This window comes from Anguilla rostrata, chromosome 6, assembly GCF_018555375.3.
Source record: "Anguilla rostrata isolate EN2019 chromosome 6, ASM1855537v3, whole genome shotgun sequence".
NCBI classification, from domain to species: domain Eukaryota; kingdom Metazoa; phylum Chordata; class Actinopteri; order Anguilliformes; family Anguillidae; genus Anguilla; species Anguilla rostrata.
This window is the reverse complement of record NC_057938.1, coordinates 19,476,213-19,489,486: the sequence shown is the minus strand read 5'-3', so window position 1 is coordinate 19,489,486 and position 13,274 is coordinate 19,476,213. Positions and strand designations below refer to the sequence as shown.

Sequence of the window (13,274 nt, the reverse complement as noted above, 5' to 3'; positions counted from 1 at the left end):
ATATAGCACTATCATACTCTATTCTCCTTTCACCTGATTGGACACACAGTCCCTTGAATTCACTGACTATTTTGATTTGCCAAGGCATCACAGCAAATAAGAACTGTTCCCCGCTGAACTACCTGGTTAACTAATGGTTAAGATAAAAAAAATTCAAATAAAAATTCACTAAAACCATACCTCTCGAAGGTGTACTCGCTCTCGGCCCGGAAGTAATACACGTGGGACTTGAACTGCAACTTGAAGACGTACTCTTTGTGGATGCTGTCTGACTCCCCCGGTGTGCCGACTGTGTAGCCTAGCAACGGCAAACTGGCCAATGGGAAGTCATCCTGTACCGTGATGATAGATGAACACACAGTCCTTGTTTATTATTTTTCATATAAATCACCAATTTAAACTCTAGAACAAATAATAAACATATGACAATTCATAAATATATTTCCACTCTCCATTTTAGTCTCAGAAGGTGTGTCACTTGTCACCACTGCTCAACCTGCACCAACACAGAGGGAACTAGAGATGAGCACTGCACTCTGAGGTACAGTGACTATTTTCCACCCCACACACAACACAGCCTACTGCAGGAGAGTTAGCACCAGTCAGAGGAAAGATAACAGCGGTGGATTTAATTTCTACAGTGCTTTTCAGCGAATGACCTCAAAGCACTTGACAGTGAAACCGCCAATGTGTAGCGCCCACCTGGGTGACGCACGGCAGCCATTTTGTGCCAGAACGCTCACCGAATATTAAAGTCTCTCTGACGAGAAAGTAATTTATATTTGTGCCTGGGGAGTAACGGGAGGGTACATCAATTGTGGTAACCCAAGATAACCTATCCCGCCCTCACCCAGAAAAGTGATGCCCACCCTCTACTCAGGTGTAATGAAGCCAACTGCATCCTACGACTGCACTGATAAGCCAGGAGGCCCCGCGAGCATTTCCTTTTAATCAGCTGAGGTAGCCGCAACTGCATCAACTTCTAATTTTGGAGGAAACCGATTAAGCTAAAACCTAATGAGTCTTTCACACTCCCCTGCAGAACCATCAGCACTGGAGATAAGCAAGGATTAAGTAATTAGATGGCATTTCAGCAAACTGTTTAATGCCTTATTTAAAATCTCAAACTGAACAGAAAGGCAGCTTAATTTCTCAGTCATAGCGTCTCGGGTTTATAAACGCAGCAGGTGCACAAACTGATGAACTGAAGTCCCAGTGAACGACACATCCGCTAAAGCCGTTAAGTAGGACACATTTGTGCGTTTGCCGTATGGCGGTGGGGGATCTCCAGGTCCGGGCTGCTCTGGACAGTACCTGGTGGGTCTTGTAGAAGAAAAGGCAGAAGTTGGTGAAGACGACCCACAGCTTCTGCCACCCATTGCTGTTCTTGAACTTCCTCAGGAGGTACCCAGAGAGTTGGTTCTAGAAGGGGCAGGACACAGGTTTGGGAAAGAGGCCATCAGACTATGTATGTCATTGGTATACGTCAACATCAATTTTAGACCTACAGAAAATTGTAAATCTAGTCCACCAACTCCCTGCCAATTTGCTCTGCTACACACTCTTGGATACAACCTCGACCCTGTTTCACAAAGCAGGATTATTGAGTTAGCTGGACAACTGCACTAAAAACCTGGAGCCCTCCCAAAGCTGGAACATGGACTGAAGTACAAAGAGCTGTTCCGGGTTTTACTCAGCACAGTTATCCAGCGAACTTGTTTTGTGAACCCCCCCGATCTGTTCTTAAGACTTTGGCCCGCAAACGTTCATTGATACAGCGAGTCTTGTTATGGAAATAGAAAGTGTGACCCGCTGTTCCCTCTTGTGAGCCTGGGCTCCCTGCCACAGTCCTGTGGGAGGACACGGCCAGCCAGGCAGAAGCCCAGAGGGAGAAAGGTAAAGAGCTCTCGGTGTACAGAGAACACGGGGTCAAAAGTCCAAGCCTAATCTTCTCGACGTGCTGGTGGGCCCAGTTCCTGAGGCTAACGTGCTAAACTAATGCTTCCGAGTCACGGTGGCATGCCAAGAGTGGAGTGACCCTTGATTTCTGGCTAACGCCCAAGGTTACTCTCTCACGCCAAGTACTACTGAATTCAGCACTCATGGACCATGTTTATCATTTCCTTGAGGCATGCAAACACATTATGAAACATGAAGAGGGAGGATAATAAAGAGGATTAGGCATGAATGTGTGTTAATGGAAAACATAAGCAGAGAGGAAGAAGCAAAATGGTTTGATTAAATTACAATTAAATTCTGTCATAATTCTCTTCAAATTGGCATTGATACATTATCCAGACTCTCTTAATACTATGAAAGTATTTAAGGCATTTTTTTAGGTATATTATGAATCCCATCCCTCTGTTATTTGCATCAAACCTTTTTTGAGTTTCACCGATACTGACACCATCTCTGCAAGAAACTGTGGCCGATTATATGGATAATTTAATTAAACTTTCATTTAACTTCATTCTGCACTTGTCTGAGGCTGGACATGGACACATCTAGTCCACATTTCTTTTTAGCCCTTCTGTAAAGACTATTTGACATGTGGGGATACACATTTGAAAAATGTTTTCAGAGTAATTATATCCAAGACATTTCTGTGGATACAATGGAGCTGCTCATCAATTTTTGGAACCATACATTTTCCCTTTTTCTAGGCTTGGTGAGGTCCTTGTCTAACTGGTTGCTCTTATATTGTTTTATGGTTCAGCTCCCATTTATATATATAGTTGCTGTGTTTTTATATATCCTGTTTTTATTATCAGGTTATGTGCGCAGCAGTTTGGGCTGCTGGACATTGTATGCGTAAAGGTGACACACACAAAGTTCAAAGTTAAAATAGCGTAATCTGCTCTAGAGGGTGGGGTGGAGTTACGGCCTGGGGGGTCCAGCCTTCCAGGGGAGGCGTGGGGGGAAGGGGGGGGGGGGGGCAGGGGTACCTTGTTCATGTGCAGGTAATCGGACACTGAGAGGTTGTGGTTGCGGTACCAGCACACGTGAGTGATGGTGTTGGGTCTCTGGGCCTGACCCAGGAGGTAACGAGGGGGGAGCTCCGGGGACACGGCCGGAGAGCGGAAGACTGGGGGGACGGGAGGAGCGCAGCGGCGGAGGAGAGAAAGACAGAAAGAGGACAGGACAGTTAGCGTGCGGTCAGTGTGAGGCGGGAACGGTGGGGGTTAGCGTCCTCCAGGGGGTCCGGTCCAGGGCTGTTAGTCAGAGAGGAAGGCTGCGTTAGCGTTCTCTTAGGCGCTCGGCCTGGGAACTGGATTGGACAGGGTGGCTGAGATAAAGTTCTCTGGTGAAATTTCAGAAAGCGAGAGAGAGAGAGAGAGAGACAGAGAAAGGGAGAGAGTGCGAGAACGCTCCGTTCTGAGCTCCTGCTCCCACGTTTGTGAGCGTGTCATGTGCCAGGAGAGACCCGCTGCCAGTCAACCCATCCAGAACGCTGGATCTGATTCAAAGTTGCGGTCTCCCATCCAACAGGTAGACGGAACCAAGCACAAAAGGCAATGACAGGTGGGAGGAGCTGAAATGTAAAAGGGGGCTGTGAAGGAGAGTGAGTGACAGGTCAGTGGGACAGAACAAAGCCCGAAAGGCAATGACAGGTGGGAGGAGCTGAAAAGGAAAAGGAGCTGTGAAGGAGAGTGAGTGACAGGTCAGTGGGACAGAACAAAGCCCGGAAGGCAATGACAGGTGGGAGGAGCTGAAATGTAAAAGGAGGGCTGTGAAGGAGAGTGAGTGACAGGTCAGTGGGACAGAACAAAGCCCGGAAGGCAATGACAGGTGGGAGGAGCTGAAAAGGAAAAGGGGGCTGTGAAGGAGAGTGAGTGATAGGTCAGTGGGGATTATGAGGGTAGCATCTGAAGACGACAGGAACTCCGCCGAACACTCCAGAGAAACGGCTGCACACTGCACGCATCCGTCGCGAGGGCCATCACACCCTACTGTGCATTCAGCACACACCCCCAACAGAGCGGTTCAGTTAGCCTGAAAGCAGCCTCACTGCTCAGGGCTTACAGTACTATGAGCCTAATCGGTTTAACACTAATGTGAGATAAGCCTACCTAACTTTGTGCTTTGCTAATAACACTGGCCTGTGACTGAGAAATCATAATCTTGTGTACGTGGACCTCCGATTGGTTACTAATATTCAAGCTAATTGAACTGGTGACCCTAAACATAACAAAATGCTGACAAATTTGGTAGAACCAATCCAATTGTAGGAAACTAACCAACTTCCCTCATCTGATACTTGAGTGTTCTTTGTCGAAATGATCCTGATCGGTGAGTTCAGAGACCGTACGCTCTAACCGGGCGAACAGAAGAGGAGCTTTAAAATTACAGTTAGGCTAGTCTAACAAGCGAGGGTTTGCCGCAAACTGAAGGTTTTTTGTCTGAGAAACAACTGGCTTTGAAATTCCACACAGAAAGCTGCGGTAGGTCAGGTGACGGTGGCGTGCGGTTGGGGCAGCGTGTCTCTGGGGTGTACTGGCGGAGGGGGTGGGGTTAGGGGTACCTCCACGGCCAGGCTGTGGTCGGACATTGACACGCTGGTGTTGCGGTGCCAGCACACGTGCATGGTGGTGTTGGCGCGGTGGTGCGTCTGTTTGTCCAGGGAGCTGCGGGAAGAGTGCGTGTCGTCCTCCGACTCCTGCTCCAGGGAGACCTCATCTGACGACCCTGTCGAGGGGGAGGGGGGGGGGGTAGCAGGGGAGATGACCCAGGCAGCAGGGAAAGGTTACGGTCCCTGTGCAGTCAGTAACAGCCTCCATTTTCTATGCAGAAGATTAATGGGATGAAAGCAGTATTTTCCACCATTTTTTATTTTTTATTAAGGCTTACATTTGGGAAAAGGACTTAAATGTTCCCATTTGCAAAGTCCCCGGTGACCGAGAACATGTCCTCGTTCTCTCCCGATTCTCACCTCCAGGGCGTGAATGTCAAAAGCAGAATCGCACAAATGTACACCATGTACCCACGGACAGAACTGGCAGTGCTAAACTTGCAGCGATGGTTTAAAAAAAAATAAAAAAATTTTAAGAAGTCGAGCAAGAGTTTTTGGACCGGAGTGGAGAAATCATGTTGTAGTTTAACATTCCTTATACCATTCCAGTACAACAGATATGCTTTCGCACACGGTACTTTCAATTCTCTGTTCTACAGGTGAGCATTGGCGCAGTGTTCAGCGCACCGGAACGTTCCGTCAAATGTTGTTGCTCGCAGAAACATTACCAGCATGTGGGAGTTTATATATAAATATACACGTGTGTATATTATATTCACCCTAGCTGCTTTTGCATTGCTTATATTATGCCTGTGTGCTCTAAAATAAGTTCTGGTTCACCCAACTATATTACAAAATTAAGACATCACTGCACAGGGACAGCTAGGCTAGAGGACGGGGTGGGGGGGAGGGGGGGGTGGTCGTGCTCCTGAGTGGACCCTCCATCACTCTGGCCTGTTGAGGGAAGTCTAACAGCACACAGATACTTCACACTCACACTGCAGCAGTCCCGATCGCTTCACAGCATCAGGGCGGGATAAATTAAAAGACACCGAGCTCCCAGAAACCCTTGGGAAATCCTGGTTATCGAACCACCGCGAACAAATATCCCGGGACATTTACACAACCATTAGGTCCGACCGTGACATTACAACAAAGCGAGCCCCTCAACAGAATACAGGTTTAATATGAGAAAAGGTGACCGGGCAGCGGCCATACTGAAAATGGCAGGTGGGTTTAATCAAACGTATTTGAAAGAGGAGGCAGCTGGGAGCCTATGAGAGTGGATCAGTGTCGCGTGCTCAGGAGCGCTTACTGTTGGAACGGTCGCACAGGTCGGGGTCCAGGAAGAGCTCGGATTTCTCCTGGGACTTCTTGGCCATGTCGATGGCCATGTTCAAATCCTCCATCCACTTCCCCATCTCCACTTTGGAACTGAGGGCAGGGAGCGCGTGGTTAGAACAAGCGTGAACGAAGCAGCGAGGCTGTGGTCGCCCACTTAGTCACTATCTAAATACACGGCACAGCGCACAGAAGCAATATTGTTTTGTTGCGAACCAGTGTAAACAGATGACCGTTTTGTTGAACTATTGTGAAACCTATCGTAGTTCTGTGTGTGTGTGTGAGAGAGAGAGAGTGTGTGTGAATGTGCGTGTGTGTGTATGTGTGTGTGTGTGTGTGAGAGAGAGAGTGTGTGAATGTGCGTGTGTGTGTGTGTGTGCACGCGTGTGTGCGGTGTTGGTGCTCCACACTTTACCCTACCTGGCAGCCACCACAATGGTTCTCTGTGCAGAGTAGATGGTGAAGCAGTGGGGCACGGACCACTCGTTCTCACTCTCCTCAATCTGGAAACAGGGAAGGAAAGAGACAGAGGCAAAAGAGGTAGAGAGGAACAGAGGAACAGAAGAGGAGAAGGAGAGAAAGCAGGGAGGGGGGTGTGAGCTGGGCTAACCCAAAACAGAAGCATCCTCTCTTGCATGCCAAAATAAAGCAGAGAAGTTCATGTTTTAAGAGGAGTTGTGGGGGGGAAGGATGACGTGTAGTAAAAACAGATAAAGCTTTCCAAGAAACTCTGTGGCGTTCTGCCTGGTGTCCTACCCCACCATGTGTCCTTACTGGTTCCCCCTCAGCGATGTCAGAGCAAGGCCCGCATATTTAACCTAACCGCTGCAGCTGCAACTTTCCCCCAAAAAGTTCGAGCGTGACATCAGGAGTTTTACGGCCGCTGAAGTCGATGGGAAAACCAGAGTCGGAATCCGCAGGGGTCGAGTAAAACCGTTTAAAACAGCCCAATAAAGCGCGAGCGCTCTGCGAACGCTCTTCGCCGTCGCGGGAGGCCTTGTGGAGCCCGTGTGAGGCAGCCCGCGGTACTCACGGGTGGGGCGAGCGGTATAAATTGTACGTGGAAGGGAAGGAGTGACAGCAAGGTTACTAGGGCAACCTGGAGACTTCACCGCCCTCCTTGTGAACCCCACCTCCACTTGGACCCAACGATAATGGGGGAAAAGGGGTGGTGCGTGCACCCTTCTGCCCGCCCCTGCCAAAAAGATATAGCTCTTGGCTGTCCGGCGTGCGACTTGCAATCAGAGCATGAAGCAGCAACCGCGCTCGGGTTAATAAACTTTGATAATTTTTCTAGAGAAAGTACGGGTCTTTTTCAGAATAGAAAGGCGTGACCTTTGCGAAGCAGGCTAAAGTAGTGTACTGGTGATAGATTTCAGGGCTGCTCTGCAGTGGGATCGCAGGACCGGGACGGGCTGACGAGGACAGGCCGGCAAACGGGTACTCACGAGCATGCCGTGCAGCGGCAGCTGGCCGTGCACTTTGAACTGGTTCGTGGCCGTCACGCCCTTGCTGGTGTACAGGAGCATGTCCGAGAACTGGGGAGAGAGACGGGGACGATGACGGTAAAAATAAATTCGCTTTCACGCAAACGTCCAAAATGCTTTTATTTATATCTAGAGCCCGCACTTGGCCAATTAACTTACCAAGAAGAACATCCTCTGCTGAAGTCCTTTCTTAGTGAGCTTGTACAGACAGCCCTCCCGGATAAACTCCTGAGAGGAAGTAACACCATTCACAGATTCTTAGAGCTTCATAATGTCTTAGAATCATTAGAATTCAATATGCTACAATACCAGTCTTTACACTGCATCATAATAATAATAGTAGTCACAATAACAAAAAAAAAAACATCTGTCAAATGCTTTTCATCCACCTTAAGCAAATAACTCAGCCTATCTACAGGCTGAATGGGTGTACATTCATTTGTAAATATAAGATTCACGGGCGTCACTGATGCAGGCAGTGGTGAAACATCCGTGTGGTTTTCGGGCTTTTTGTTCAGAATGTTTGCTTGGTTAAACCGGCGCAGGGCGAGTCGGGTGCCGAAAAGCTTCTTTTGCTCTCTGCGGGGACTCACCCTGCCCGGGGCCGTGAGGTTCTCGATGCCGATCAGATCCCTCTGCAGCTCGGTGAGCTTCTGGAAGTTCTCCAGCCGGATCAGGCTGCTCTGCAACTGGGCGGCCATCTCCGCCACCTCCTTCAGGGCCTCTGCGGGGGGGGGAGGAGAAGGGAGTGGGCGGAGTCAGATATGAGTGGGCGGGGTCACAGTTGAGTGGGCGGGGTCACAGGGGAGTGGCCGACTCTCGCGGACGTATCCCTGGGTAGTGGTTCGGGGACCTCTGGGATACCTGAATGTTTAAGCGGAGGCTCGAGGTGCTAAACCACAGGGTGAAACGCAGATGAGCAGCACCTGGAGATGACTAACGGTGTGAACAGATTACTGGGGAACGGAGACGACAGGATGGGGTTTGCAGCTCTGGTGTGCGTCAGCTTTTAATTTGAAAACGCTGTCGTGGCTGAGGACCTCCCTCAGAGCCTGGCTTTGTCCCTGTGTGTGTGTGCGTGTGTGCGCATGTACTATATAAGTGAGTGTGTATGTGTGTGCGCTTGTGTGAGACCGTGTATGTATGCGTGTGGGGTCTGTGCGTACGTGTTTATATGTACGTGTGTGTGTGTGTGTACGTAATACGTTTGTGTGTGTATGTATGTGTGTGTGGGATGTGCGTGTACACGCGTTTGCGTGGCTGTCTGGTTGTGTGTGGGGTGTGTGTTTACACATACGTTTGTGCGCGTGAGCGTTTGTGTGTGCACGCGCGCGTGTGTGTGTACAAGCGTTTGCGTGTGGGCTGCGCTGGTACGCGTGCGTTTGAGCTGCTGGCGTGTTTACCCGTGCAGTCGAGGCGGTCGCGGTGCTCGGGGCTGTAGTGCTTGCACAGCCGCTCCAGGATGAGCTTGTAGTGCATGAGGCGCTGGATGGGCTTGAGCAGGAAGGTGTTGAGGGGCAGGTAGCACACCTTCTGCAGCTCAAACTCCTTGTACACCGTCTCCAGCTTCTTCAGCCGCTTGGTGGACTTCTCCAGCTCCGTCAGCACCTCGTTATGCTTCTGCAGGTAGCTGGTGAACTCCTGCACGATCCACCAATCACACGGCGGCATGAGCACCACACTGCAGAACATCCCTGTTTCATACCCAGAGCTAAATATTCCAGTGAGAAAAATCCTCTACTATAACTAGGGCCAAAGTTTGTCTCCACCATGTGACCTGCAGGAATTTAAACTTTTTTCAATGGCTGTCCTCCAGTGGTCCCCAAAGGCACTCCAATGTCACAGTCAAGAGACTAATTGCACAACCGAGCTTCTAACTGAGACATTTATAAAAACAGTTAGTTGATCTAATATGGGGTGAGTCAGGAAGGAAAGTGAACATGGATCGAAGTTTACTGTCGTTTTTTTCCCTACCTGACAGTTAACCAATGCCGCTGACTGGCCAGTGATTTAACTCACCTGGGGTTCCAGGTTTAAAGCGGGCCTGACTAGAGGGGGGAAATGATACCCAGCAGGACTACTGGCCTCAAAGGCCAGATTAGCATTCCCCAGCTCCACTGTATCATATCCCTGTGATATACAGTGCCCTACAAAAGTATGTTAACGGTAGCGTGAAATTTATTACTTTTGGATTTGAGATCAAAAGACACGTACTTTTGTATCATATTCATCGTTTAAACCTCAAATCCAAATGGCTTAAGTATAAAGCAGAAATAACACATTTCACTCTACCTGTAACATACTTCTGGAGGGCGCTGTACACCCCCTAGTGTACCCCATCCCACTTCCACATTACATCATACCCCCATGCTAAATTTCCTCAGCTGTATCATAATCCCAGTGCTAAATACGCTCCTCTGTATCATATAGCAATCCTCTTATCATCCGTTTGTGCAACTAATTCATGTAAACCTCCCTCCCAAACCTTTACTGTTAATCCCACCGGCTTAATATCCCCGTGATTCTCTGCGTGGGAGTGCAGACAACCGTAGCCTTCCGTAGCACAGCCATCTGCCAAGCCAGAGCTCACACTGGCAGAAAGCGTCCTTCGTCGTTACCTCACTCAGCTATCGCGAACACAATACCGCTGAAGTCACGCGCAAGTTAGCGTGTAGCATATTATTCATAACTCTTAGCAGACGCGGGGGCGCCCTTCATGAAGGAGGGCGGGCCAATTCCCTCCCGCCGGTGCGTAACGCTGTCCTAATTGGATTTGGCGGTGCTCCATAGCGATCTGTGCGCTGGCTTCCGTCTGACCCTGCACCCTGGCAAATGAGAAGGGGAGGGCACCTGTTCTCCGTCAATCACCCCGCTGAGCACCGCCCACACCCCTGCTCCGGAGCCCCGCCCCCCCCCACCTCACCTTCAGAGCGCACATGTTCCTCAGCATCACGTCCCCAATCCTCTGGTAATCCCCCTTGACGTGGGCGTTGGAGCGCCCCTCCCTGGTGACAGGAAAGCACAGAGGGAGAATAACTTCACAACGGAACCCCTCACTGGAGTAAGCAGAATTTTTTGCACGTTTAGAACGCTGAAGAAAGCTTGCACCGAAATATCAGTGTGCTTATCATGCTTTATTATCTGTGTCATAAAAAAAGTTTATAGAAGTCTTCTGGAGACTGCCGTCCAATTTTTTATATCCCAGTTTGGAATACCAATTGCATTTACAGGCACTTTTCAAAAAAGGTAGCGTGATCGTTCAATACGGCAGTGGGCAGAGAAGCACTGTCCTCAGGAGCACTACCTGCTGCTGGTGCTGCAGGTGCACGAATAGAGGAGCTGCTCCTGTGTGATGACACTCACTATCCTGTCAACAGAAACCCTCTCCCTGGTGCTGCTAATGGGCACATAGCTCAGGAGGTAGACACTGGCATCGGGGTCCGTTCAAACCCCCCTAGGCAGCAACCTTGGCAGCACCTAACCCACTGCTCTGCAATGGAGCATCTGACCTTGAAGCACTGGCCATTACCTTTCATAAGCAGGCTGCCTCACTGGACCTGGTCAGGATTTGATACCGGACTACAAGGGCTGCGTCGCTACACCAAAACCCAGCGATTTAGCGAGTCAAGCCGCCTGCGGCCTGCGTGTTTCTGCGCGGCTGGGGCGACAGGGCACTGACCAGAGAGCCAGCCTCTGGTCGATCTCCTTGAGGAAGCCCCGGTGGAACTCGTAGACGGGGTCAATGTTGGAGAAGAGCAGGGTCATCAGGCCTTCCGGCATGGCGTTCTCTTTGATGACGGCGCTGCGGAACCACTGTGGGACGCGCGCGCGCACACACACACACACACACACACAGGAGTTCTAAGTGCAACCCAACCACAGAAAAAAACACCAGTATCAAACAGTACATTGCGGGGATACATCTGCTCCGCTCACCACTGTAATAACCTCCAGGTCCTTCACATAAGTCCTCTCTGTGGTCAGGATCTCTTTGGCTATGAAGTAGGCCTTGTCAGTTGGATAGCGCTGGAGAAAACACAACAGGCAATGAGTCAGAGCAGGCCACACTAGACCCCAGCAGACTGAACGGGCCAACTGTCAAACTTAGCAGGGCTAATCAATCACCTCAGTCCACCAGACCACTGAACCACATAAGAATTGGAATGGCTGCTCTTCATTTCACAGATCAGAACTCTTTTAGTTGTAAGTCTTTATTGTATTGATCTACACCTGAGCTCTATAGCCCTATTATTGCAGTTGGTTCAAGAGCAGCAGATATATTCAGTGAATGGTTTCGATAACGAGTAACATAAATTTTTAAAAAGGCAGCTATGCCGTTAACTGCTGCACTCAGTGGGAGGGAATAACCAGAGTACTCGACAGTATGACTCACAGATGGTAAAATCCTGCCCATCTGCAAGTTTTAAAGCACTTCTTTTAAATCAAACCCACTTCCCACTGACTCTGAACAAGAATGAAAGTGACCTTGTGCGGCTTCCTGGCCTTCAACTGGAAGGAAGGTGCTGTAGACTTGTTCTGATTCAGTAGAGAGTTAGCCCATTAACGCTGATGTGCTCTGAAGCCAGGGGCCAAGGGTCAGCACACCAGGAAAGGGGAAGGGCTGGGGGGTTGCGGGGAAGGGGGGGGGGGGGGTGATGGCGGTTTGGAACTTAACGTTTTCAACTGGTCTGTCAGGGCTGGTTTATGATTAGAAGGCTAAAAGGCAACAAAAGAACTGCGTAGCGAGGGAAGGTTTAGCCAAAAAGGGTAGAAAAAATGCTTTCTGAGTCAGAACTAGAGCTTGCAAGAACACAGCCATGTCCCACCAGTGAAGTTGGAACAGTAACAGAGTAATGTGCTGGGGTAAAAACAAAATACAGGCACATCCCTGTGTGCCACATTGGGCCCACCACTATTAATAAATGAAGGCAAAAAGTGAGGGAGAACATATGGAAATGTGCATTTAAGAGAGATGCAAGTTTTAACACCAAAATAAATGAAAAACTAATGACAAGAAACAACCAGGGATCGGCAGGACACCCGCGTACCTTCCTCCTGCCATCTTCCTCCTCGTCCAGCCGGACCCCGCCCGCCTCGCTCAGGATGGGGCTCTGCAGGGGCGAGGGGGCCTGGCCCGGGAGGCTGAGGGTGGACATCTGGAAGGAGGGCGAGAGGCAGAGGGGGCTGGTCACCGCGTAGGGCGAGAGCTGGGGGCTGTCCACGGGCGGCCCTGAGGGAGGAGAGGAGAGGAGAGGGAGGGGCCGTCAGCGAGGCTTGGGACCTGGGCCCTGTTTCCAAAGCAGGGTTACCGAGTTAGCTGGATTACTGAGCTAGCTAGATAACTGCGCCGAGCAAAACCCGGAACCCTCCCAAATCTGGAACATGGACTGCAGCACAAAGAGCCGTTCCAGGTTTTACTTTACTGCAGTTATCCAGCTAACTCAGGAATCCAGCTTCGTGAAACAACCCCGCAGGGCTGTCGTCAGTTCGGTTTAAATCAGTCGACTGCATAAACAAGCCAAACCTCAATTCACAAATTTAAAAACTACGAGTACGAGTACACTCATTTAAATCAATTTCATTCAATTTCAATCGCCAATCACCAAAAATAGACCCCAACATCACCTAGGACATGCTCTGTGGCCAAAAACAACAAGAACAAGTCGTCTCCCCCCCTCACCCCCAAGTGCAACAATATGTTCCGAGTCGCAACTGCCAAGCTACATTTTTATCTCTTAACCACGCAAAAATGGGTCAATCCCCCCCCCCCCTCCTCTCCAATTTTCCCATTTCTTTGTTGGAGAGAGGGTGGAGAGGGATTAGTCTCAGATTACGGCATTACGTGCGACTACTTGAGTCTTCCCCCGGAGTCTGCGGAGGGATTTAGACATGCGGCCCCTTAATATCCTAAATTATCGCAGTCTCGATTCGACGTG

The 13,274-nt window shown here is 49.8% G+C and overlaps 1 protein-coding gene across 3 annotated transcripts in view; it reads right to left on the bottom strand.

The window, feature by feature from the left end:
* LOC135256764 (FERM, ARHGEF and pleckstrin domain-containing protein 2-like) overlaps positions 1 to 13,274 on the bottom strand; it is a 49,640-nt gene that overhangs the window by 3,186 nt on the left and 33,180 nt on the right. For all 3 annotated transcript variants that reach the window (XM_064338877.1, XM_064338878.1, XM_064338879.1), the window contains exons 14-26: positions 12,387 to 12,568; positions 11,275 to 11,364; positions 11,018 to 11,151; positions 10,262 to 10,343; positions 8,742 to 8,979; positions 7,932 to 8,062; positions 7,498 to 7,566; positions 7,300 to 7,389; positions 6,272 to 6,354; positions 5,826 to 5,944; positions 4,523 to 4,686; positions 1,315 to 1,422; positions 181 to 332 (exon numbers count right to left, since the gene is read on the bottom strand). In XM_064338877.1, coding sequence (XP_064194947.1) covers positions 181 to 332; positions 1,315 to 1,422; positions 4,523 to 4,686; positions 5,826 to 5,944; positions 6,272 to 6,354; positions 7,300 to 7,389; positions 7,498 to 7,566; positions 7,932 to 8,062; positions 8,742 to 8,979; positions 10,262 to 10,343; positions 11,018 to 11,151; positions 11,275 to 11,364; positions 12,387 to 12,568 — 1,642 coding nt within the window. The remainder of the gene's footprint in view (positions 1 to 180; positions 333 to 1,314; positions 1,423 to 4,522; positions 4,687 to 5,825; positions 5,945 to 6,271; positions 6,355 to 7,299; positions 7,390 to 7,497; positions 7,567 to 7,931; positions 8,063 to 8,741; positions 8,980 to 10,261; positions 10,344 to 11,017; positions 11,152 to 11,274; positions 11,365 to 12,386; positions 12,569 to 13,274) is intronic.